Below are 23,322 nucleotides of genomic sequence, written 5' to 3' on the forward strand. Positions count from 1 at the left end.
TCCCTCCTCCCTATCTTTTATCTTAGCCTGCTGGACCAACTTTCCTCATTCCTGAAGAAGGGCTAATGCCCGAAACGTCGATTCTCCTGTTCCCTAGATGCTGCCTGACCTGCTGCGCTTTTCCAGCAACACATTTCCATCTAGTTATGAAATGTACCCAGTACAACAATCCCAGCATTAGTCAGGCAAAGGTTATCCCAATGGTAATTCTCTCACTTTCTCTAGAATTGTGTCCTATGAATCAGACCCAATTTCATCCATACTGATCTTTGAACCACATATTCATCTGTATGATTTTATTTATTATCTGCCAATTTCTGTTTTTTATTTTAGTTTTAGATGCTCATATTCTTTCAGTGGAACATCTTTCTTGATACCATTCACTCCTTGGACATTCGCATGGACCCGAACATTTTAATTGAAGTTCCTCATTTTCGCTGCAGATGTGGTTGCTGTGGATCACATTGGGAACAGAGCGATCAGAACAACACCTTCCCTAACACTGTGCCCAATTCCATTACTCAGCAACTTCCCAGGATGAAGCAGGCTGTCTCACTGCATTCAGTCAAACTTCACATTCATTCTGTTTTACAAACAGCTGTCACTGCTAATGCTGACTGCCAATGTATTCAGTGTCATTCATGTGCAATGGTATCTAAACAAAATAATTAGTAATCTAATGTCACAACTCTTTTCAAACTGAGGATTACTTCAACATATTTATTTATAGTAAATAACAAACACTCATGACTGATGTTAAATCTTCATTATCCCAAAAGTGATATGAGCCTATGTTCTGTTTTCTTCATATTTGTTTTTTAAATTTAACATGACGAGTATTTCAGTGGTGAGGGAGGTTCCCCAGTATCTGTGGCGATGGAAAGAACTGGCAGCTGAGGTGTCCCAGGGAGTGAGCTAAGCAGAGGAGATTGGCGCCCCAGCAAGCACTCATCATAGACTATTGAACTTTTAACTTTATTTTTCTAGTTTATATTAAGAAGGACTTTAAGGGCAACAATTATATTATTTCTTTATTTTTCTACTTATTCTGTGAAAGTCTGTAATGCTTAACTTTTTAACTTCCTTTCTTTTACGACTTTTTACCTGAGTTTTGCACTAAGGTACCTTTGTACCTAAGATGGTGTCGTGTGTGGCGACATCAGACACTTTTCATTGTACTCCTGTACTTCTATACTTGAGTACATGTGACAATAAAATCTAAATCCAAATCTGCATCATTATTTGTGTTTTAATGAAAGACCATCTTGTTAGAATCAAGCAAAAAACAAAATATGGAAACAAAAACAGAAATTGCTGGAACAACTCAGCAGGTCCTGTTGCATTTGTGGAGAGAAAGCTGAGTTAACGTTTTGGGTCCAAAGTTCTGAGGAAGGACCACTTGAACCGAAACGTTAACTCTGATTTCTCTCCACAGATGTTGTCAGATCTGCTGAGCTTTTCCAGAAATTTCTGTTTTTGTTTCCAACATTTCCTCCTTGCAGTTATACTCCATGCCAAGACTGATGAAAACAATTGTCCCATATGCCTTCTTAACTATTCTATTCACGTGCTGTGCTGACTTCTGTGAATAATTACATCAAGATCCCTCTTTTCTTTTAAGCTACCCAGTGTCCTGCCATTCATTAAATATTCCCTCTTGTTTCTTCTTCCGAAGTACATCACCTCGCACCTATCAGGGTTAAATACCTGTATACCACTATATCTCCATGTAACCAATAATCATCTTCGCTGCTATTAACTATTCTACCAATCTTGGTGTCTTCTGCAAATTTGCTTAACATTCTCCTCATATTTTCAACTGTATCATTTATGTATATAACAAACAATAAGGTCTCAGTACTGATCCTTATGGTACACTGCTGGATACCGGCCTCCAGTCACTCAAACAGCCTTCTACCACTATCCTTTGTGTTCTATTACTCAACCAGTTTCTGATCCATCTCACCAAGTTTCCCTAAATTCCATGTGCTTTAACCTTCCCAGTCTCCCACGTGGGACCTTGTCAAAAGCTTTGTTAAAATCCATATAACCTACATCAATTGAACTCAGCCACACACTTGATCACATTTTCAAAAAATTCTAACAGATTTGTTAGGCACGACCTCCCTCTGACAAAACCATGCTCACTATCCCTAATTAACCTATGCCTTTCCAATTGGATATTAATTTGCTCCATCATAATTTTTTTCCTTCAGAGTTTTCTCCAATAATTTCCCTACTACTCATGTGAGGTTCACTGGTCTGTAATTTCTTGGTTCATCTTTACCACCCTTCTTAAAAAGTAGAACCACATTAGCCAACCTGCAGTCTTCTGCCATTCCCTTGTGCCCAGACAGGAATTATAAATTTGTCAGAGCCCCCGCAATTTCTTGTCTCGCCTACCACAATAGTCTGACATGCAATTGATCAGGGGCTGGGGGATTTGTCTATTTTTAATATTGACAGAGCCTCCAATACTTCCCAACCTCCTATATTAAACTGTGCGTATTCCTCACAGTCCATTTTCCTGAATTCCATACCTACATTCTCCTTTTCCAGAATGAAGACTGAAGAGAAGTATTCATTCAATATCTTTCCAATATCCTGTGGCTTCACACACAGGCTGGTCCCTTAGGGGTTCTGTTCTTTCTCTGGTTAACCTTTTCCCTTTAATGTATTTATAAAATATCTTAATTTTCTCCCTAATCATGTTTGTCAGTCCTTTCTCATGTCCCATTTTTGTTCTTCCAATTGCTTTCTTAAATTCCCTCCTACACTTCCTGTATTCCTCTCGCCCTGCAGCTGAATTGCTCCCTTTGGACTTGCATAAAACCCCACTTTTCATCTTCATCCAGTCCTGAATTGTTCTAGACATCCTGGGTTCTCTGAATGTATTCCTCCTGCACTTCCCTGTCAAGAGCACATGTTAGACCTTTACTCTCGCTAGTTCCTTTTTGAATGCTCGCCATTGCTCCACTGTAGACATACCTCAAGGAGCTGTTCCCAGTCTACTGTGGCCAGATCTTTCTTTATTCGAAGAAAATCTGCCTTCCCCCAATGTAAAGCTGTCTTGTGCAGGCCATTTTCTTTCCTTGTAAAGAACAAACTTGAACTGCATTGCAGTGTGGAGGCTCACTGTCACCTAAATATTCCCCCACTGCTTCATTAAACACTTGTCCCGCTCTTTCCCCAGAACCAGATCCAGCACCATGCCATCCCTTGTTGAGCCATCTACATAGTGATACAAACAACTCCCCTGGATATATTTCCAAGAAACCCTTAATACTATGACTATCCAAATTTATGTTGGGAAAGTTGAAGTCCCCTAGTATAATGACCTAAGTATTACTCTTGCATATTTCTGTGAACTGGCTACATATTTGCTCCTCTATTTCCCACTGACTCACTGGGGACCTATGATACATTCCCAATAAAGTAGCTGCCCCATTAACATTCCTAAGTTCTACCCACAAAGCCTTGTTTGAGGACCCTTCCAAGGTATCATCTCTCCTCATTGCAGTAATAGACTCCTTAATTAATGGTGCAATTCACCACCCGTTTTACAGCATCCTCTGTCTTGCCTAAAGATCCAATACCCCAGAATATTGCATTGCCAGTCTAACCCCTCCTCAATCATGTTTCTGTGATGGCAACAATATCATATCTCCATGTGTTAATCCACACCATTAACTCATCAGTATTGCCTATTACACCCCAGCATTAAAAGCCATCAGCCTCGCCTTACTCTTTTGACACTCAACATAACTGAACTCATGATTTGGAGATGCCGGTGTTGGACTGGGGTGTACAAAGTTAAAAATCACACAACACCAGGTTATAGTCCAACAGGTTCAACTGGGAGCACATTAGCTTTTGGAGTGATGCTCCTTCATCACCTGAAGGAGCGTCGCTCTGAAAGCTAGTGTGCTCCCAATTGAACCTGTTGGACTATAACTTGGTGTTGTGTGATTTTTAATTGAACTCATTGTGATTTGCTTCCTTTGTTGTAGCACGATGTATCTTTGATTCTTCGATATTCTGTGTCCTCTCCCCCTTTTGGATGAGTTTAAATTCCTCCCACAGCACCAGCAAAACTACCTGCAAGGAACTTGGTCCCAGGGTGGCTCAGGTGCACACTGTCCAATTTTTTACATGTCCCACCATCCCCAGTGATCCAAAAATCATGATCAATTTGGATTTCCAGAGGCATGTAACAAGGTGCCAGACTGCTAAAGAAGATAAGACCACACGGTGTTAGGGGCAAGGTACTGACATGAATAGAGGATTGGTTGACTGGCAGAAGGCAGAGAGTGGGAATAAAGGGGTCTTTTTCAGGATGGAAGCCTGTGACTAGTGAAGCTCTGCAGGGTTCCTTGTTGGAATCAAATGTATTCATGCTATACGTTAACAATCTGGACAAAGAAACTAAGGACATTGTTGCTAAGTTTGCAAATGATATAAACTCATGTGGAGGGAGAATGGGCAAAGAAATGGCTGATGAAGTACAATGTGGGCAAGTGTGAGGTCATGCACTTTGGTAGAAAGAATAGAGGCATAGACTATTTTCTAAACAGGGAAAAGCTGAAATGCAAATGGACTTGGCAATCCTAGTTCAGGATTCTCTTAAGGTTAACATGCAGGTTCATTTGGCAGTTAGGAAGGCAATTGCAATGTTAGCATTTATTTCAAGAAGGCTAAAATAAAACAGCAAGGATGTAACTGCTGAGGCTGTATAAGACTCTGATCTGAACACATTTGGAATACTGGGAGCAATTTATGGCCCTTTTGTATCTAAGGAAAGATGTGTTGGTGTTGGAAGGAGCACAGACAATGTTTACAAGAATGATTCCAGAAATGAAGAGCTCGTCATATTCGAGTGGTTGAGGACTCTGGGTTGTACTTAATGGAGTTCAGAAGGATGAGGTGGAATTGAATCGAAACTTAACCGAATACTGAGAGGCACAGACAGAGTGGACATGGAGAAAATGTTTTCACCAATAGGAGAGACTATGACCCGAGGGCATAGCCTCAGAGTGAAGGGACAACCCTTTAGAACTGAGATGAGGAGGAATTTCCTCAGCCATAGAGTGATTAATCTGTGGAACTCATTGCCAAAGAGAGCTGTGGAGACAATATCATTGAGTTTATTTAAGACAGGGATAGATAAGTTCTTGATTGATAAGAGACTCAAGGGTTACAGGGAAAAGGCAGGAGAATAGGATTGTAAGACCTATCAGCCATGATCAGATTGCAGGGCAGACTTGATTGGCTGAATGGTCTAATTTTGCTCCTATATCTTATTGTCTAATGGGCAAAAAATTCAACAAGAGTTTGTGGAAAAATGATTAACTGCCATTTATGCACAAAGCAGTTTTGGTTTCCTCACATTTCATGAATAAACATATTGTTAGCTCCTTTATTTATCCAACTAATTTTGAGACAAAAAGTAAAGGTTGTTTTGAATGGCATCATAATGACATCTGTATAATAACTGCAGTCAAAACACTCCAACAGTGAATGATAATGTGTTGTTTAGAAAGCTACCTCAGCTTTCAGCCAACCACAATGCAAAATTTCAAATTTGTTTACAAGAAAATGATAACATGGCACAATACCTAATTTCATAGTTAGTTTATAGCTATTAAAATAGATTTAGTTTTCATTTCTATTCATCTCACAATAGCTATTGATGAGTGGAATTTGGTTGTAAGTTTGCACTTTATGTTGTGTGAAGGTGATGCAAATTTTATTGCAATGTGCCAAGGATTATCTGGCTTTGAGTCAGAGCAGTGTATGAGTTAGTATCAGACAGTTTACAACTCATTGTGAAAGAAGAGAATCTGTATCCATTATGAACTGGAGATAAACTTTTCAAGATTTATGTTATATAGACTGAAACAGGATTGTATGATGTTACAAAATGAGATGTGCAGGTTCAATTTCACTCATCCATTGAGATCCTGATCTTAGTTGTCTTGCAGTGCAGAAAGAAGGCTTTCATTGCAATGGAAGTTTGGAAATTGGAAGCTCGTGTCATTTTTGTTCCAGGATGTGTGTGGCCTGGTAGAACTGAAAAGGAAAGAAATTTAGAGGAAACACTAGTTGACCACCTCGCTGTTACATGAAGATTGTTGTTGGAGGGCATTGTAACAATTCTGGGTTTGAAACATTGATGTTCTACTTCTGATAAAATAGATTCAAATCAGCTCGACTTAGTTGAACTGAAATTCCCAATGACAGTTGGCTTGAAATATTAAAATGTTTAAAACTGAAGGTTTCAATTTGTTCCTAATGCATGTGACTACAATATATACTCATTACTAATTATCATCCTCATTCAGCTTCTTAGTGAGGGAAATTAAATCTTAGCATATTTTATTTGGAATATTACTGAGGGAACTGGAAATATTTATAAATATGAAATGCTGTTCTACAGTCAGAACTAAAACATTTACCTCATTGCACCTCTTTGAGAAGCATATTGAAAATCTAATAAAACTAATTTTGAGTGTTATCCAACTGCTGGCTTATTACTTGTTCCATTTACAAATCTGGAAATTTAAAAGTTTTGTGAGTGCTTCCTTTTTTGAGACAGTTGGGAAAACACCAATGTATCTGTATGTCCTATTTAATATTACAATCTCTCTTCTGCCCATGCACACTGCATTTGCAGTACAATCACTTTAAGAGACACAGTGGCACATGTGCCTTACATTACCATCTATTTGTGCAAAGAGAGAAAAATTTTCTTAGGGATGGAACCTCACTTGAAATGAGTTTCCAACAGCAAACTTGGACAACAAATTTAGAAACAGATTTAAACCGGCGCCACCTTTGCCGTGTGAATACATAACACAAAGATGTAATGAAAATATCATCTAATTAGATTGGCTGGTATTAAATGTATGTTATAAAATTAAAGCAGTTTGTTTTTATGAAATGTTGAAGAAATTCATGGGATGCTCTATTATATTCATCTGCTGAAGAGAAAATGTCAAAAACAGAAATTACCTCCAAAGGAATTTCCTTGCTTTTAAATTGAGTAGTGTCCAAAGAGGAAGTAGAATCAAAAGGGAGTAAATGAAACATTGTGTAACCTTTAACACAAATCAGTCTAAGAGAAAAAGTCCATTTAGCAAATCTGGGTAGAATCTAAATCATTGCGCCACCAATCTCCACGCAGCTATCTATTTGAAATTGCGACCAGTTTTGTGCAATTTTAATCAACATTAATGTGGCTTGCAATATTGCAAGTTGAAGAATTAAACGCATATATTCTTATAGAGGGCTGAGCAGTATTCTCCCATAATTTTCTTTCTTCTGCATGGGATCTCTAAGTTCTGTGCATGGCAGCAAGTTCCCAACTGGAAGTCAATGCTATGATCCATGTTGGCACATTGATTGCCATGCACTGAATGTCTGAGCAGCAGCACAATTTAGAGGCAACACTGGGTCTGAGTGATGGAGACTGTGGTGGGTTTTATGGCAGAATCATGCAGAAGGTCTAATGAGGCCTATTTTGGTGTCAGGAGCAACTCACTCCTTTTATTCTTTTAGAATCATATAATCTTGCAACATAGAAACAGGCCCTTCAACCCAGCATGTCTAATCCGACCAACAAACACCAAACTACACTAATCCCATTTACCTGCACTTGGATTGTAGCCTAATGTGCCCCCGCATTTTAAGTATGTGATGAATGATGAGGTGAGTTTCTCACTAGGTAGCAGAGTATTACCAAGTCAGAGGATCATACTTTGTTAAACATCTCATTAAGGTAAATGTTGAGAATTCTCAACAAAGAAGGCAAAGCGGTTATCTGGCAACTTCAGTTTGTCCCTTTGTCCAATGTTGGACACCGGGCATGATCATTTCAGGCATGTTGCATGGGCGCTTGGCACATGCACCCCATATCCATTGTGTACAATATGTGCCAGCCTCTCAGAGCCCTTCTGGTTCATCTCTAACCTATTTACAGTACACTTCCGTGCTTCAATGCTATGCCTCAGCTGCAAAAGCAACCATCATTGTAATGTTGGAATAAGGACATTGTGCATTCAGGTACACAATTCCTGTTTATAGATTGGACCAGGCTGCATCTCTGACCTGTTCATTTGCTTTCATAATGCTCAGTCACTCTGAGGCTACCTGGATGCTCACAGCATCTCTGCCTTGCTTTGCTGTTTTGTACTTTGTTCCTTCAGACAGAGATACCAGGCTCTCAGTATTGCTGCACTTTTTAGTACAGACATAAAGTCATAAGGTTTGTCATAGTTATGATGTGGAGGTGCTGGTAATGGATTGGGGTGGACAAAGTCAGAAGTCACACAACACCAGATTATCATCCAACAGGTTTATTCAAAATCACAAACTTGCAGAGCGCTGCTTCATCAGGTGAAGGTTTCATGTGACTTCTGACCTTATTATAGTTGGCAGTAAACCTCAGTTAAGTCAAGAGCCATAGCTTTCTTTCAGGTAGTCCCAGCACAGTAAGTCAAGGGCAGCCCCCATTACCAGTCCAGAGGCTTGGACACAATCATTCAGCTGCTGTTGAGGTCAGAATTGAGATTTGTTCCACATAACGGGTGAGGAGCCAAATATCAGGCAGCTCATGACCTATCTTCACCCTTGCTGACCTGCTGGACGAATGGGAGATGGGTAGGTATTCGGGAGATGTTAATTTTGGTGCAGATTTTGCAGTGTCCTGAGTAAGTGAGTTGGCAGTGCATAGGACATGCAGGACTAGTGACAATAGGAGTTGGGAGTTGGTGACTGTGAGTAAGGGAAGATGTTGGCAGGCAATAATGACAATGGTGGAGCATAATTCTTGGTGAGAGGTGGGAACAGGAGGAAAGGCTGAGTGTGGGATATTAGAGAGGAGATGATGACACTTAGGCTCTCAGATTGAAGAAGGTTATTGACATTCTTTCTAAGTTGTTAAGCATTTCTCCAGCTAGCTGAGACTGCATTGACCCAGGTAGCAACCTTGGAGTAGGTTGGCATGGTCTGGTGTTATAGCCTCCTCCATTGGTCTTGGGTGAAGAGGATGTCCCTCTTCTGCAACATGCTGTTCACTAGAACCTCCAGATCCTGCCTGCAAAGCTGAGTGACAAATTTCTCTTATTGCCCAAGTCCAGGGCAGAAATCAGGAACCATGCAGTACTGCTCCAGATTTACAGTGCTTGGCTAGGTGCATAACAGCCTTTTAAAGATGGCATCTTTGTAAAGGATGCCTGTGAATTTGAGGATGTCCTGGCAGTGGCAAGTTGTTCTGGGAACAGTGCGTGGTAAGGGAGGGAATAGCATTGGGACACCAAATTGGGACACCAAATAGTTAATGAAATGAGTATGACAAGATATAACAAGAAAATTTGCTAGACTTTGCAGTGAAAAATACACAAAAAGCTTGACACAACTTTCACTAACCCATAAAAAAAATGTACAGTCCATAATCTTTGAACAATTAACAATGTCTGGAGCCTTCAGATAATTTCATGGTGATCAAAAATATTGGAAAATAAGTATCCTTCATATAGATTGAGAGAGAATGATTGTAAAAGTGTTTGTGTGAAAGATAACATACTTAGTGGCTCACAGATGTAACAGCATAAGAAATAGAAGTAGAACTAGGCCACTTGAACCATTTAGTAAGATCAAAGCTGACATGATTATAGCCTTAACTCCACTTTCCTGCCAGCCACCATAATCTTGTTATAGATTCATAGAGATGTACAGCATGGAAACAGACCCTTTAGTCCAGCTCGTCCATGCCGACCAGATATTCCAACCCAATCTAGCACCTGCCAGCATCCGGCACATATCCCTCCAAACCCTTCCTATTCTATAGTCATCCAAATGCCTCTTAAATGTTGCAATTGTACCAGCCTCCACCACTTCCTTTGGCAGCTCATTCCATACACGTACCACCCTCTGTGTGAAAAAGTTGCCCCTTAGGTCTCTTTTATATCTTTCCCCTCTCACCCTAATCCTATGCCTTCTAGTTCTGGACTCCCCAATCCCAGGGAAAAAACTTTGCCTATTTGCCCGATCCATGCCCCTCATAATTTTGTAAACCTCTATAAGGTCACCCCTCAGCGGTCTCTTTTATATCTTTCCCCTCTCACCCTAATCCTATGCCTTCTAGTTCTGGACTCCCCAATCCCAGGGAAAAAAACTTTGCCTATTTGCCCGATCCATGCCCCTCATAATTTTGTAAACCTCTATAAGGTCACCCCTCAGCCTCCGACGCTCCAGGGAAAACAGCCCCAGCCTGTTCAGCCTCTCCCTATAGCTCAGATCCTCCAACCCCAGCAACATCCTTGTAAATTATTTCTAAACCCTTTCAAGTTTTACAACATCTTTCCGATAGAAAGGAGACCAGAATTGCATGCAATATTCCAACAGTGGCCTAACCAATGTTCTGTACAGCTGCAACATGACCTCCCAACTCCTGTACTCAATACTCTGACCAATAAAGGAAAGCATACCAAACGTCTTCTTCACTATCCTATCTACCGGCGACTCCACTTTCAAGGAGCTATGAACCTGCATTCCAAGATCTCTTTGTTCAGCAGTACTCCCTAGGACCTTATCATTATGTGTATAAGTCCTGCTAAGATTTGCTTTCCCAAAATGCAGCTAGATCACATCTACTGCTCTGTCCTCATCAATCCTCTTTGTTACTTTCTCAAAAAAATCAATCTAGTTTGTGAGCCATGATTTCCCACACACAAAGCCATGCTGACTATCTCTAATCAGTCCTTGCCTTTCCAAATACATGCACATCCTGTCCCTCAGGATTCCCTCCAACAACTTGCCCACCACCGACGTCAGGCTTACTGGTCTGTAGTTCCCTGGCTTGTCCTTACCACCCTTCTTAAAAAGTGGCACGTTTTCCTTGTAGACCAAAGATCTGTCTAACCAGGGCTTGAATATATTCAATGTCTTCATCTCAACTGCTCATTGAATGTAGTCAATAAGCTGAGTTAGACATTTTTGATCTATAAGAGAGTTGAAGCTAATGGAGGCAAGCAGGAACGTGGAGTTAAGGTCATAATCAGAGCAACTAGATTGTATCAACTTAAATATGTGTTTACTTTTTCTTATTTTTAACATAACTCATGAGGAAGTGTAACAGTATAATTTGTGTTCATTTTCCAGTTGTGTGTTATATTGGAGCCAATGCAAGAACTGATGTCCAGACATAAAACATATAATATCAGCCCAAGAGACTGTTTGAAAACCTGCTTATTCCAAAAATGGCAGCGAATGGTGGCACCTCCAGGTAGGTTGACAGTATACATAAGTGAATTGTATGCTCAACTCACTGAAAGAGAATAGTCTTCATGAAGTTAGATAGTGCTCCAATTATACATTCTTTCAGTTCCTCACAGATAACACAGTATCAAAGTTACTGACCTTGAAAGAACAACTATCCTTCCAGGAACCCAGAGTTGTTAGTTGATGGACTGTTGTGTCTCCATGCCACATAATCTGTAGTGCAGGTTGTTGCATTCAATAAAAATAGGCTGAAGAAAATCAGTAGTAGAAGCCAATCTTTACACAGCTACCATTTATTTACACAGTAAAACATTGCAATCATGCATCTGCTAATTCAACTACCACCCCAATTACAGTATTTATTTGTCTTGTTAATCAACCTACTTTAGCATGTCACAACATATTTCCATGGCTATCACATTCTCAGGTAGTACTTGAACCTGGACTTTCTGACCCAGAGGTAGGAGCACTACCACTGTGCCACAAGATGTGTTTCTTCACATCTGCTCAAGTAAAACCTCAATTTTGGAAGCAGACACGGAAGTTTCCATGGCAATATTTTGAGAAAGAGCTATCTTGAGAAAGAGGGGAACTATCCCCCATGTCTGGCCAATTTCAATCCTTCAATTAACATATAAAAACAGATTATCCAACCTATGATACTGCTGTCTGAGGGAGCTTGGTGTGTCCTTATTGAGTGCTATGTTACCTATGTTGCAAAAGTGACCACAATTCATAGAGTACTTCACGGCTATGAAGTGCTCTCAGATACATTGAGGTTGGGAAAGCAGCTATAAAAATTTAAGTCTGCCTTTTAATGCTCAGAATGTACTTTTTTCAATAGTCCACAAAGTGTCTTCACAATATTTGCTTGTTTTTTAAATGGAAGGAAAGTTTATTCTCCCATTTTATAGAGAAACTAGATGTTACCAGATATTGCTTCACTCACATGGTGATTCCCAATTACTGTTTTTTTCAGTATAAGGCTTCTATGGTGATAACAAATACAGGCTGTTGCTAATTTAAATTTGCTTAATTTGCATTATCTTTAAATAGAATTCATGCAAATAGAAAGTATCCCGCATAATTCTATTAAAATTGATTAATTTGTAACTCTACATACTCAGTTAAGAAAAAATATACAATTTTGATTGAATAACAGAAGAATGTTGATGGACTTTCAAGAGTTTCCATTCTGAACAACAGAGGAAGGCTGGTCTGAGCCACTTTAGAGTTTCCTGAACACAGAAATTGCAAGTGTTTTTAAATTACCCATTCCCTATTGGTTGTAATATAGCCATCAGGATAGTTCCAAGAAATATATTTTCAAAGAAGTATCTGCTAAAAGTTATTTTGCAGCATAAAACAAGATATTCTGAGAAATCAATTTCCAACATTTGTAACCTTTAATTCATTGTATATTGTTTTTCCACATCTTCTACAGATGTTCAATCACTGCCATTAGTGGTTTTCCTAGGTTTAGTACTGAAACATCCAACTCCTAGCTCTGTCTCTGTAGATTGATTTTTTTTTAGACAAATTGGGTCCAAGGAGTGCCCAAAATATAATTTCACTGTGCAACTCTGAAAATTTCGTTAAGCCGACCAATCCAATTAGCAGATCTTTTAAAATTGAATATCTGAATTGTGATTTTATGTATCAATCTAAGTAGATATATAAAATAATATTAACTAAGGGAGGTAGATAAATACTTGGCACACAAACTAAGAACTGTTGCACAAATATTCAGAGGTGATAATTAAGTGGAAATTAGGTAGTAGTAAATCAGGCTGAGGTTTATATGAAATCATGCACGTAAAGTTAAACATACAATTCTTTCCAGGAAATGTAGAATTTTGCTGACTCGTGTATTTAGTAGATGATATGATTACTTTGACATTTAGCTGCTTTTTGTTTTGTGGTACTGAAGCTTACAGCTTTAAAAGATATTTTAAATTTCTGTTAAATATTTTGCATTTGGTATCAAATTTGCTGTGAGATTGCTATGAGTTTTGGTGGCAGCTTTATTGTGGTTACTAAATCAAGTTGGCAAACCGCAGAAATATTTAGTTTATGATTGTCAAAACTAAAATTGGCCCATTTACCTTAGTGTTCTGGTGCTGCAGTAATAGTGAATCTTGGAATAATGCCCTACAAGCCAATGCAGTGCACATTGGTGTGGGTCTGTCTACTCACCAGCACAAGTGTAACTCCTCTTGGGCCTGTAGGCATGCTTCACTAAGTTAACCTTTTGTGTCTGTATGATTGGGTGAGGTTAACCTATAAGTTGTTGAGTACTGCAGTTTTTTTCCCCAAACTACTTGCGGCAAGCAGAATATGCTGACTAATAGTCAGTTTAAAATATGAATCTTGTGTTGTGAATAGAGGAATATAGAGGACTTCCTTCATGCTAAAAAAATTACTGACTAAAGATGAAATTAAGAATTCAAAACAGCAAACTGAAAAAACTCATCAGATCTGACAGCACCTGTGAAGAAAGAAAAAGAATTAACATCTCAGGTCTATAACCTTCTCAAGATAGAACCAAGAAGCTTGAAATATTCATTCGCTTACAAATTTGCACACTTCCCATTCCTAGTACACTGTCTTGCTCAATACAACCATGAATCAGAGAATTGGTCACAGAGTCTGGTATATTAATTAATAAAATCAGTGACCAAAATACTAGGAACATCAGGCTTACTTCTCGAATCAATTCTGCAATCAAGCAACATGGCTAAACCATAAGCATTCTTGAAGTTTCAGGGTTTTTGTGCATTTGGCAAATGCCAAAGAAGAGAAGTCTGTTTCTGTAACTCTTAGCAATGCAGTGTCTAGTCTGTAGTACAGGGCTGTTACTGATTGATTCTAGAAATATGTTGCCTTCAGACTGTTCAAAGATTTGCCATTGTTGCACTCTTTACATAATTCACATTACTGTGGAATAAATCTATAATACTGAAGGTAATTAGTTTGTCAAATGCTCTCACTATATTTTCATCTTATACTTTTGAGTGTGAAGATGATGTAGTGCTTTGAGAACTCTATAATAATACCATACACATGGCACAGTGTCTGAGCACGTTGGAGCGTCAGCACACTATGTTACAATGGTGGTACATTGAAAGGTGTATTCTCCAATGTTGCTCAGTTTCCAATCTCAGCCGTGCTGCCTTGGGAAGGCGCTGAGCAAAGGTCAGATGCCTCCCCTAGAAGGGGAGGTAAAATTGGAGGGATTTGGACCCAAGATATTTTGTGCTGTTACAGGTGTCAGGCTCATAGTGGCACTGGCTGAGGCTTCAAACAGATTACTTGCCTGCCCTTTTGGCCACAGAGGTAAGTGGCTTAGAGGAACCGGGAGACTGAGGAGAAAAATAAATGAAATTCATACTCTCAAAATTTTTTAAAACTATATAATATATACTATATCGTATATGAACCAGTAAAACCGCTGAAAGTAACAACCATGTAAGAGTAAAATACCTGTCCCGTGATGCTGTAATCCTTCAGGTCGAACCTCACAATCAGCTGTTATACCCTTTCTCCTACGTCACACCGCCTCAACCCCACAACCTCGCTCAGCGCGCCCAGCGCATAACGGTAAGAAAACAAAGTTTAATTACTTTTTAAGTCATTCAAAGTATATATTATATAAAATAACAAAGATGGGGAGGGAATAATGAGGCTTTCCAATCTTGTGAGGTTCAGATGGTTTCACAATCCTAATGACAACATCTAGATCCCATGATTTGGAACAGAACATTGTAAAGACCTGTTTCATATCAATTAATCTACACATGACTGGTAGTTGATCCATTATAACCTATATATAGAGGAAAATTATGTTTTGTCATAATGTGCTGTTAATGTCGTAAATAGAGAGAACATTGTTTATGTTTCCACTTCTAGTGAAATTGAAACGCTTTGTAAAATAATGTTTTTAGAATCTTGCTAAAAATAATGATTAGAGGAAATCTTTATCTATGTTTACTCCATTATTATTGTACAGCTAACAGAGGAAATCTCCCTTAGTTAGACTTGGTCTGACGGTGCTCACTTAATATTTGTGTGGTTCCATGCACAAGGCTTTACTTTGGCAGGCACATGCATCTTGCAACCTTTCAGCCATGACTTCAAGTGAAATGTCTTATAGAAGCTGAACATCTCACTCAAGTTAAAAGTGGCATTTTATCTGCCTCACCACAGGTCACCTCCTGCTGGCTTAATGAGGAGTAGCATTGTCGTTAGGAATGGGCAAAGCCAAATATCTCTATTTACCTAGTTGGTTGAAATAGAGCTTAAAGAAGAAGAGCAAGAATAATTCAGATGCTTAGGGTTTTGCTATAAGGAAAAAAAGTCACAAAAACGAATTTGTTTTGAGTGGATTACTATCAAGAAGCATGAACAATATAGAAGTAGAGATGTAACCTAAAACTGGAGGACAAGTGTGATGTTTTGCAAGGCTAAACGTTTGAATGTTTTCTTTCTCAGTGTAGCAGAAATGCAGAATGTCCAACAAAAGTACTTAATACTTTTTTTTTGAAAAGCAATTCCAAGAAAATAGAGCAAGATGCTTATGAAAAAAACAGATTGATTTCTGCCTTCTTAAAAGGACATTAACTAGACTGGCCAAGTCCACATGATATAAATCATTAAGTTATACAAAAGAATGAAAAACAAGCTGAATGACCTTCCTCATTGAATGTTTTTCCTATACTTCAATTAAACCTAGAAGATACCAACAAAGGAAGTTTGTTCAATTATAGATATCCGTACCTTTTAATTGATAGAATAAAATAGAATAATACCAGAAACTGGTATTAAAGATAAGAAATTACTTTGGCCAGGAAAATACCATCAATACAAACGACATATCCCTCCAAAAGAAGCATTTTTAAAATATTACTGCAAAGTAGGAAACATTTTCGGTTTAATTTTGGCCTTCATGTTTTGAAGATCTGATATTTCAAGTCCAGAAACCATCAGAGAGTCATGAAACTGACATCAGGAAATCAGCATTGTTGTCTTTTTGGACCCCTTTCTTTATCCAGTAATGTTGTGAAATCAACATGTATCAGTTGAATACTGAATATTTGGTTGACAAATACTGAAACTGAAATGGCCAACCACTCCCAACAAACATCCAGGAATTGAAAGAATGATAATCTTCAACTCTCTCTTCTGGCTTTGGTGGTTTCAAATGATGGAAACTTTTAAAAACTGCCCAGCTTAAGTTAATTACATATTTTTTAAGTAAGTGAACACAATAAAGGGTATTCATTTTTGAGACAATGTAAGGAGATAGAACCCATGTGTTTTAGTTTGACTGGGCAGAATTCTAAAGCTTTACGCAATATGTACCTGCAACATGTTGCACTTGACATAGCAGCTCCTCATATTCAGTCAGTTAGGAAAAGACAAAATATAATCTGTTTGGAGCCCTGGAACATTAGTATCATACCAAAACTCTGATTTTGATTCTTTTTGCCCTTTTTTTTGTTTTATTTTGAGCAGCGGAACCTACCAGACAACAGACGAACAAACGAAGAAAGAGGAAGAATTCAGCAAGCAGCACCTCAAACAGCAGTGTAGGAAATACCAACAGTACAAACAGCAAGAAAAAGAGCCCTGCAGGAAACTTCAGTCTCTCCAGTCAGGTACCTGTAAGCATCTCCTTTCACTACTGTGTACATTCTGTGTTAATTTATCCATTAGTTTCTTCAACAAAATACATTGTTAATAGGATTGTATTAAACGTCTTTGTTGTGCCTGCCTTTCTCAGTAATCTTTATATGCTTAGAAGCAGAAAATAATTCAAATGTAATTACAACCTGTCACATTTTCATCCAGCTCTGCCCAGGTCTCTTTCAACTCAAGTCTTCTAAATCAGTCTTCTCCAATAGTGTCTGCCTGGTATATTGCTTTGTTCCATCAGCACCTGTGCTTTATATGAAATAAATTATTCCCAAGTTCATAAAACTGAATGGAAAACAAAACTAACTTTGTAACAGCAAAAGTGGCTTGGTAACTTTGTAAATTCTGTAATCCTTTCTTCTCTAAAAAAAACTTTGTAAAAATAAACCATATACAAAACTACAGTTGTGAACAGTGGTAGCATGTGATAATACAAGAATAATGCTGACTTGTTTTTTTCCACGGGTCTGCTTTTATTTCTTCAATAATTTAAGATAGATGACTCACCAATCTCAAATTCTAGCTCCCAAATAAGACAATGTGCTCCGTATTGATTTAGCACAGTTTAAAAAAAGGGCTGAACTGCAAAATTCTTAAAAATTAAAAATGATGGAACTCCTCTAAGCCTGCTCCTCAATATCTTCATGTTCCACAATGATATCTGAATCCAGAAATTAACATTCAAATAATATCCCGAAAGCAGCCGCATCTCATGCATTTACGACCTTCACTAAATCCCAGTTTTAAAAGATTGTAACAAGACACCGCAGAGCAATTAAAAAGAAAAGACGCACAGGCAAACATTAAAAACTGAAAAAAAACTAAAATTATTTTTTTAATAAGCGGCTCCAACAATGTAATCGAGACCCACGGTATCCTCCCTCCTCTGGCAGCAGCTCCAGCAGGGCTTCATCCACGTCCTTCAGGACAACGTCTCCCCCGTGGTGGCTCCTCCTGAAATGTCAGCGTCCTCTTCGCACAGTTCAACACAACGGCTCCACATGACATCCTAGATGTCGTCTTCCACTGCTCCAGAACAGGTAAATCCCCAGATATACAGTAGGGACAAAGACAAAGAAAATGTTTTTTATTTTAAAATATATTCACTCAGCATGTAGCTGAGAAATACACACAAAAGTTCCCAAATTATATCCCCCTCTCCATAATGGAATAGCTCTTATAAGCCAGGATAGTCGGGTGTTATAATTCATGGCAGCATCTTTAGGAAAACAGAAAAGACAACTGTATTTATATCAAATTACCTTAAATGCAATATAAAAAAAGCCCAAGTTGCTTCACAGAGAGTTGTAATGCATAATAAGACACCAAGCCACATGAGAGATATTAGGGCATTTGATCAGGCTTTACCAAAGTGTAGATTTTAAAGAGCATTTTTTTTAGGAGAAAAGAAGGTAGGAGGGTATAAAGATTTAGGAAGAGATTTCCAGAGTTAAGGACTTGGCTGCAGAAAGCAGACAATTAATGCAGGAGTGTTTAAAATTGCTAACATCAAAAGATCAGAATTAAATGACAAATTTTTTGAATGAGAGAAACAAGACCGTGCAGGGATTTGAAAACAAGTGATGACCATTTTTAAAGTGAGGCATTTCAAAACCAAACCCAGTGTAGGTCACAAAGACCCAGATGATGTTTGAATGCTACTTGGTGCAAGTTAGCATGTGAAGTTTTGGATGACCTCAAGTTTACAGAAAGTATAACTTTGAAGAATGGCTTGAAGCCACAAATGGAGGTATCTATGACATGGGTGTGGGTTTAAGCATTGGATGACTTGATATAGGATGGACTTAGGTCATGTTATAGAAATGATAAAAGATGATCTTACTAAAACCTTATGGCATAGATGAGGCTTTTCAGCCCATTTGTATGTTGCAACAAAAAGCAATTATCTAGCCCAATTCCTTCTTGTTGTTCTTGGCCTGTAACCTACTTGGTTATAGTCCCTCAAGTACATAACCATGATGGATATGTGCAGTTGGGAGCTCATCTTGGGGTCAGCTATATTATTGTGTTTATGAACAGTCTGATTCAACCTCAGAGTATCAGAATGGTAGTGCTGGCTTTTTGGTTCAGTGGCCCTGACTAGTGCACTGAAGCCATAAATTCAAATCAGATTACTTACTTACAGTGTGGAAACAGGCCCTTCAGCTAAACAAGTCTACACCGACCCTCTGAAGAGCAACTCACCCAGACCCATTCCCCTACACCTAATACTACAGGCAATTTAGCATGGCCAATTCACCTAACCTGCACATTTTTGGACGGTGGGAGGAAACCAGAGCAAACCAACGCAGTGAGCAAACCCACGCAGACACGGGGAGAATGTGCAAACTCCACACAGACAGTTGCCTGAGACGGGAATTGAACCCGGATCCCTGGCTCTGTGAGGCAGCATTGCTAACCACTGTGCCACCGTGCCGCCCATTAATAGCTAGAGAATTCTAATTCAATATCTGTACTCAAAGATGTGAGTCTCATTCATCATGTTGAAGCTTTTGGATTGTTGTAAAAACCCATCTGGCTCACTATTTTCTTTCAAGGAAGAAAATCTGCCATCCCTACTTAGTCTGGATCATTAACTGCCCCCTGAGATGAATTAGTAAGTCAGTCAGTTTGTCAAATTCATCCTGAAGGTATAAAAGGCAACCCACCCAGGTAGCTCTTCAAAGATCTCAAGACTAATAATTGGGATTTATGCCAAAATCGGAAGAGCTGTCCCACAAATAGTCAAGCAACATCCTGACATAATTATACTCATCCAATCATACCCTACAGAAATTACTTGTACCTTGCTGTCCAGCCAATGTCCAAGACTTCTCTATTATCATCTCTGAGCCTTTGTCTTGTCCCATTAGCAAAATAGACCTATCAGAGATGGCACAGTGTACAGTCAGGAGAGTGTCACCGCAGGTTCTCTAACATTAACTCCAGGCCTGAACATTGATGCCAGATAGAAAGGAAATTTCTTCTTGATTGTCAGCTGTGACCTACTTCAGCCAACAAATTAGCTTCATGTTAATACTGATTCATATTGAATGCCACTTGATAGAACCACTGAGAGGAGAAAGGGCACAAAATGTATAGCAGATAGAGGACTTCCGTATAACCAACAAGATATGTAGTGCAACTGTGGATCAAGCTGGTTCAGGAATTATCTGCTGGACTGGACCTGGCCTAGACAAGGGCTGAGAGAACAATCCATGTCCTCACCAATCCACCTGTTGCAGATGGAATCGGTAGGACTAACTATCACATGGCCTTGTGGAGACAAACTCATTTTGACACTGGGGACATCCTGTATGTTGTGTGGCACTATTACCATACGAAATGAGATAGACTCAGTATCAACAGCTCAAAACTGGCTAAAGGTGAAGAGCTGTCAGCCATCAGCAACACAAGAATTTTATTCAGCCTCATTTTCTGGTACAATTCTCACTCTGCCATTACTATCAAAACAGAGTATTAACCCTGTTTCAAAAGGAGAGTAGTAGCACCATGGGAGCAGCCCCATGCATACATAAAAATAAGGTGCCAATACGGTGCAGTTACAGCACAGGATTACATGCAAGTCAAACAAATGAAGCAGCATGCAATTGACAGAGTTAAGCAATCCTACATGGAACAGATTAACTCAAAGCTCCAACAGTCCTGCTGTAGCCATTTAGGAATTATGGTGGATAATTAAACAGCGAACCAGAGGAGAATGTTGTATGAATTTTCCCATCCTCGATATTGAGGAATCCTGTAAATCAATCTAAGCCACAAGGCAAAAGTATTTGCAGTCATCTTCAGCCTGACGTTCTGAGTGAGTAAGCTATCTCATCTTTTTCTGAGATTCTCGGCATCACTGATGGTGGTCTTAATTCAATTCAATTCTGTTCAGTTCAATTCAGTTCAGTTTAATTCAATTCAGTTCAGTTCAATTCAATTCAATTCAATTCAATTCACAATGGATACAGCAAAGGCCATGAACTCTGATGATATGCTGACAGTGAAGAATTCTTTCAGAATTATCCGCTTACTTAGCCAAGCTGTTACAGTACGGCTACAACGTTACACAAAGACAGGTGACAGGTCTGAAAATTGGACAGAATATTAAAAGCAGAAAAGAATGCCCCAAAAAATCAGTAACCAAGGCAAAGTTAAAATATGAGAGAAAGCTAGCCAGAAATATAAAGACATGATAAGAATTTCTATAGATATGTTTAGAAAAGGAGTTAACAAAGTCAGTATTCCTCCAAAGCAAGTGAGACTGGATAATTCATAATAGAGAGTATGGAAATGGTAGATGAATTGTTGAATGTATTTTGCATTGGTCTGTAGTGTAGAGAATCCAAGCAACATGACAGAAGCACAAGTAAGTCAGGAAATGTCTTGGGAAAGAGAGATTCAGAAAAATCACAATCACCAAAAAAAGATACTGAGTAAACTGTTGGAGCTGCAGGTTGACAGGTATCTGAGTCATTCAAGGGTCTTTAAAAAAGTGGTTACTGAGATAGTAAAATGTGTAGAATATAAAGAATGTAAAAACTGAAAGAATTATAGATGCTGTAAATCAGAGAAAAGAAAATTGCTGGAAAAGCTCGCAGGTCTGGGAACATCTGTGGAGAGAAATCAGAGTTAACATTTCGGGTCAAGTGACATTTCCTCACTTCTGAGGAAGCGTAACTTTACTGAAACGTTAACTCTAATTTCTCTCCACAGATGCTGCCAGACCTGCTGCAATAGTTAATGTATTGGTTTTAATTTTTCAAAAATCTCTTGATCTGGGGACGGTCCCATTAGATTGAAAGATAGCATGTTTAACATCTTTATTCAAAAAGTGAGGGAGACAGAAAATATGAAACTCCAGCCCATTTAGCTTAAAATAAGCCATAGGTAAATCTGTCACAGGAGTTGTTATTTAAAAAGTTATAGCAGGACATTTACATAAGGTCAAGGTAATTAGGGAGCGTCAGCATGGTTTTGTGGAAGGGAAATCGTGATTGACCAGTCTATTGGAATTCTTTGAAGAGGACTTGTGCTATGGTAAAGGGTGGCTGCCAGTGAATTGTACTTGGATTTCTTGGTTGAAAGGGTGGCACATCAAAGGTTATTGTAAAAAAGGAAAGCTCATAGTGTAGGGGGTAACATATAGCATGGATATCAGGTTGGCTGACTAACAGGAATCAGAGAGTAGAAGTGAATGGATCTTTTTCATGTCGGGAAGATGTAATGAATGGTATGTCACAGAAATCGAAGCTGAATCCTCAACTGTTTCCAATTTATATAAATGACATAAGTAAAGGGAAGGGAGATATGATTTCCAAATTTGCTGATGACACAAAGATAGGTAGAAAAGTCAATTATGAAGAAGATGTTATGCTTTTGCTGTACAGGTCACTGATGAAAACTCATTTGGAGTATGGTGTAATTTGGTCACCCTATTGAAGGAAGGGTGGAACTTCACTGAAGACAATTCAGAGAAGGTTTTCAGAATAATACCTGAATGAGGGGATTGTCTTGAAGAAATGTAGGATAGGCTGGGCTCATAACCACTCTAATTTAGAAGAGTAAGAGGTAACTTGACATAAAAGGTCCTCAGGCATCTCGACAAAGTAATGTGGAGAAGATGTTTCCTCTTGTGAGAGAATCTAGAACAAGCATCACCATTTAAAAATCAGGGTCACCCATTTAACACAGAGATTAGGTGAGTTTTTTTTCAGATGACTGAGTCTTTGGGAAGGTCTTCCTAAAAAGGTGGTGGAAGCAGCATCTTTGAATATTTTTAAGGCAAAAGTAGATGGTTCCAGTATGTTCCTGTGTTCTGGATGATGTCCAGCTTCTTGAGTGTCTTTGGAGCTGCATTCATCTAGGCAAATAGGGAATATTCCATCACACTCTGATCTGTGCCTTGATAGATAGTGAATAGACTTTGTGAAGTCAGGAAGTGAGTTACTCACAGCAGGATTCCTGTTAGAAGCACAAACACATACATACACATGCACATATACACAGACATGCATGCACCAAAATATCAAAGTGAACTGTGGATTATCTGCCATTTACTGGAAAAGCAATTAATTTTAGAATGCAGTGTCTAGCATAACTTTTCAAACCTGTCTCAGAGATTGCTCTCATATCCTTAATTGCTAGACAAACAGAGTTTGGCAAGAGGACTTGTGCTGATCGATGCCTAGCAACAGTCTCTAAGACTTTTGTTTTGATTTGCCATAGATTAGGATGCTGTCAGGTCAGTTGGAAAAGGATCTTCAATTTGGAATAGCAAATTCTGTCTGTCTTGAAATGTGGGAGTTGGAAGGAAGTTGGCAGGAGGGAAACATCTCTGTC

General features: G+C 38.8%; 1 protein-coding gene across 10 annotated transcripts in view; it reads left to right on the forward strand.

Annotated features, from left to right (window-relative positions):
* The window catches only part of LOC122551847 (LIM domain-binding protein 2), a 289,549-nt gene that overhangs the window by 243,872 nt on the left and 22,355 nt on the right, over window positions 1–23,322 (forward strand). For 2 of the 10 annotated variants that reach the window (XM_043694374.1, XM_043694415.1), the window contains 3 exons: window positions 11,161–11,284; window positions 14,791–14,880; window positions 16,795–16,943. In XM_043694374.1, coding sequence (XP_043550309.1) covers window positions 11,161–11,284; window positions 14,791–14,880; window positions 16,795–16,943 — 363 coding nt within the window. Of the gene's footprint in view, window positions 1–11,160; window positions 11,285–14,790; window positions 14,881–16,794; window positions 16,944–17,817; window positions 18,015–23,322 lie in introns of all 10 variants that reach the window. The other 8 variants (XM_043694407.1, XM_043694435.1, XM_043694388.1 and 5 more) reach the window with 7 other exon arrangements.

This window comes from Chiloscyllium plagiosum, chromosome 1 (assembly GCF_004010195.1).
Source record: "Chiloscyllium plagiosum isolate BGI_BamShark_2017 chromosome 1, ASM401019v2, whole genome shotgun sequence".
Lineage (NCBI taxonomy): Eukaryota > Metazoa > Chordata > Chondrichthyes > Orectolobiformes > Hemiscylliidae > Chiloscyllium > Chiloscyllium plagiosum.